The 3,480-nt window shown below is 37.0% G+C and overlaps 2 protein-coding genes across 6 annotated transcripts in view; one reads left to right on the top strand and one right to left on the bottom strand.

The window, feature by feature from the left end:
• LOC138865432 (haloacid dehalogenase-like hydrolase domain-containing 5) overlaps positions 1-1,583 on the bottom strand; it is a gene marked incomplete in the record, with an annotated part of 10,071 nt that extends 8,488 nt beyond the window's left edge. The window contains 1 exon segment of the mRNA XM_070135788.1: positions 1,479-1,583. Coding sequence (XP_069991889.1) covers positions 1,479-1,583 — 105 coding nt within the window.
• The window catches only part of LOC113819840 (mitochondrial inner membrane protease ATP23 homolog), an 8,441-nt gene continuing 5,876 nt past the window's right edge, over positions 916-3,480 (top strand). The window contains exon 1 of one of the 5 annotated variants that reach the window (XM_027372048.2): positions 916-1,067. The gene's annotated coding sequence lies outside the window, so the exon portion shown is untranslated. Of the gene's footprint in view, positions 1,068-1,605; positions 1,742-1,808; positions 1,968-2,720; positions 2,878-3,001; positions 3,024-3,480 lie in introns of those variants that run through there. The other 4 variants (XM_027372051.2, XM_027372049.2, XM_027372047.2 and 1 more) reach the window with 4 other exon arrangements.

Raw genomic sequence — 3,480 nt, 5'->3', positions numbered from 1 at the left:
CACACACACACACATACACACACACACACACACAAACACACACACACACACACACACACACATGTATCCATACACTAACATGTATGATGTGTAAACATATGTGTATACATGTATTTTTTATACAAACAGACAAATGTAACCATACACCACACACACTTGTGTATTCTTGTGAATGTGGAAGGGCTTAAACTAACGTAAAATATACATGCACACGTGAAAATAATAATTATGTAAATTGGACAACACACATGGACAGCTTCGATCGATTTTTTTCTTAGTCTTTCCATCAAAATTCCTTCGTTTTGCATTCTGTAAAGCAAAGTACACGTGCATAATGTATTCTGAGGCTAGGTTGCAGTATCACCATGCCGTTCTTACGAAATTCATGTTCGAGTTGCCATCGCTCGCTTAAAATGACAAATAAACAAATAAAAATCTATAATTTGCAGGTGCGGATCTAATTTTGGCCTGGCATTAATTTTGGCGTCGCCTTGTCTGACATTGAATTTAAGAAGAAAAAAAATATGAGGTGGAAAAAAATAAAAACTTGGCTGCCAACACGCATATGGAGAAACTGCAAGAGAAGTCTTCGAATGGAGATGAAATATGTGACGTTCCCATCAAAAGTTGCAAGTCCTTTGTTGCAATGCGCCCAATACTCTCACTATCAGCATTAATATCAGCTATATATATAATATCTATCCCCATTTACGCTCATTCTGAAGAGGATATATATGCAGATAATTTAACCCCTGCAGCACAAACGAAAATACCGTCATAACGTTTATTCTAGGTACGAAAACATAAAGAAATGTGGCACAAGATAGTGCTATCCCCCGCGAAACGAAGGGAAACGTCATGCTACCTTTAAACACACACACGAACAAGCACAAAACCCTCTCCATTCAAAACCTCTTAGATTATCTCATAAAAAATACGTTTTTTTTTCCCTCTCTCACGCTCTGGACCATTACATAACCCTCATCATAACGCATCATCGTACACCGGCACCATGACGTCATTGGCACTGTCTCAGCTGATCTTCGGAATTTATTGTGCTTTGAAAGGTGAATATATCGGCTCTCAAACCTCCATTCTCCTTTCTTTCAACAGGTGCTGGTGTGAAGATACTTCGAAGTTCCATATGCTTAATGTTTTAGGTTTTTAAGACACTATTCTATTGTGTCTGTGAAAAGTAGGACACATAAATAGGTTTTGGGAATGTCTGACGATGACGACATGCAGTTGTATTTTTTGTGTGCCAAGGGTGTGGATGTCCATTCCATCTCTAGGAGCGCCATGAGATATCCTTTCTTGTTAATCCTATGTGATTAAATGAGAAATTCAAGCCCGGGCATACTCTCTTTCAGTTAAGAATACCCGAGAGCGAATAGTACGAGCGAGAATATCCCTCTATATCTTACCACCGGTTTCTAAAGCCTGCAGATCCCCAGACGCAAAACAAAAGCCAAACTTACCTGGCTGTAGAGCCTCCTGTTCAAAAGACACCCCCATGGTTGCACTAAAGGACTCTGTAGACGATCTAATGTCTTAAAAATTACGAATCCTCTGGACGAAGACATTGCTCCTCACCGCAGAGCGTCTTCGCCGTCGTGCGTCTGGCAGCGGCACCCGGCGAGACGAGCCCTTTTCTGCGCGCTGATTGGTCGCTTGGGAAGGCACCTGATTGGTCCAAACGAACGGGGAGAGACGCTTGTTTGGACGGCGAGAGAGTTTGTTCGTACGTTTACACGCTTATTCCTTGTTCTTTAAGACACGTGAATGGTCAAAAGACACAGAAAAACAGTTTTGCGGGACGACTGGAGAGAAACACTCCCTCTCTGCCAGCTGATTGGTCACTTGAAAAGACATCTGATTGGCTAAAAGACACAAAACAGGAATCTGATTGGTCACTGAGTGAGACAAAAGCGACGTGATTGGTCAAATTCGGTCTGGTGCCACGTGACGTAAGCAGATGCAGTTTGCCCATTTTTTCTTCTTTTTTTTTACTATTATTATAGTTTTTATTTTTTGATTCTCTTCGCAGTAACATGCGCTTGCGTCATAGAGAGGAGCTTGCAGGTGCTTGATCCAATCTTTGCATATCAAACTTTATTAAATTTATTCGTGTGTTTGAGTTAAAATAACCTCTTGCGCACTGTCCACTCGTGACATAATATAAAATAATGTTAAACTTTGCAATACATTAATGCATCCTTTTGCAATATCAACATAACATCAAATCAATATTAGTCTTGATGCAGCATTAATTCTTACAAAAATAAATAAGAAACTGCTAACTCTTATCGCTTAGAAGATTACGCAATACACGGGGTACAAATTTTGTAAACATATTATTTTTTTCCTGTATTTAGTAGTGTAATTTTGTAGTTATGAATTGATGATTACTTGTCATGTTTTATTTTTTTGACATATGGGTTTATGTGACAACTATTAAGGAAAATACGTTAAAATGTCTGATTCATAAATTCGTCTGCTATTTTCATTGTAAATATTCACCGGTATAAAGTGACATGATTCTTACATTCATTCATATTTATTTATAGAGTAACAGTACTAAGATAATGACACTTTTATCATGTTGATATAATCTTGAAAATTATTCAGATTAGCGGGAAAAAAAATTGTAATTAAAAAAATAATATACTTTGCAAAGAACTCCTCCGATAGATAAATTAAAAAACCAAGTAATTAACATATTGATTACTCAAATATAATCTAAATGACACCAAATAACAAGTTAAGAATGATCTGAACACAACAATATCCCGAATCCCACTGAAAAGTCTTCCAAGCAACACATTTCAATGTCTTGCAGACGAATTTGTTTTTGTTCTTAAGAATTTCTTGTTCTTGGTATGTAATTGTTTGATTTTCATTTCTAGGGGATGGTTTGAACTGGTATTGTTTTAATTTGTGCTAAGAAGGGGTTTGGAAGAATATGTAAAGGTAGTTTATGTTATATTTCGTGGCTATTTAACCGGCAGCCGGTAAGCAGTTTCGTAAGTATTACTTGAGGAGGAATATAATATTCTCGCTATTTGTTGATTAAGTTGATATTAAGACATACAGCTCTGATGACAGTTGTCAGAAATAAGACTTCTTGACGATATTGAAGAAATAATAATAATAGATTTTGAAAGAATCAAAGTAATTTTATTTTGTTTTGCACACCTATCCAACCTTCCGATTACATTTTTTCTCCAATTATTCACTGTGTCATATGCATAAATCTGTTGTTGTTTTCCATCACAATTGACAGTTTCAAGAAATGATTGAAAATATTGGTAATGTTTCCAAAGTACTGGTCCTCTGAGACAAAACTCCCGATTACCCCAGCTAGCAACCTTAGGGGCAGTCCAGGGAATCCACTAACATCGCCTTACGAACTAAAATCCATCGCCTCCAGATCACTCTTAACTTAGTCACTACACAGCATTTATCAAGATCTTTTTTCTT

Source organism: Penaeus vannamei, chromosome 21 (genome assembly GCF_042767895.1).
Source record: "Penaeus vannamei isolate JL-2024 chromosome 21, ASM4276789v1, whole genome shotgun sequence".
NCBI classification, from domain to species: Eukaryota; Metazoa; Arthropoda; class Malacostraca; order Decapoda; family Penaeidae; genus Penaeus; species Penaeus vannamei.
Note: the sequence above shows the minus strand (reverse complement) of the source record. Positions and strands in the feature narration are given on the sequence as shown.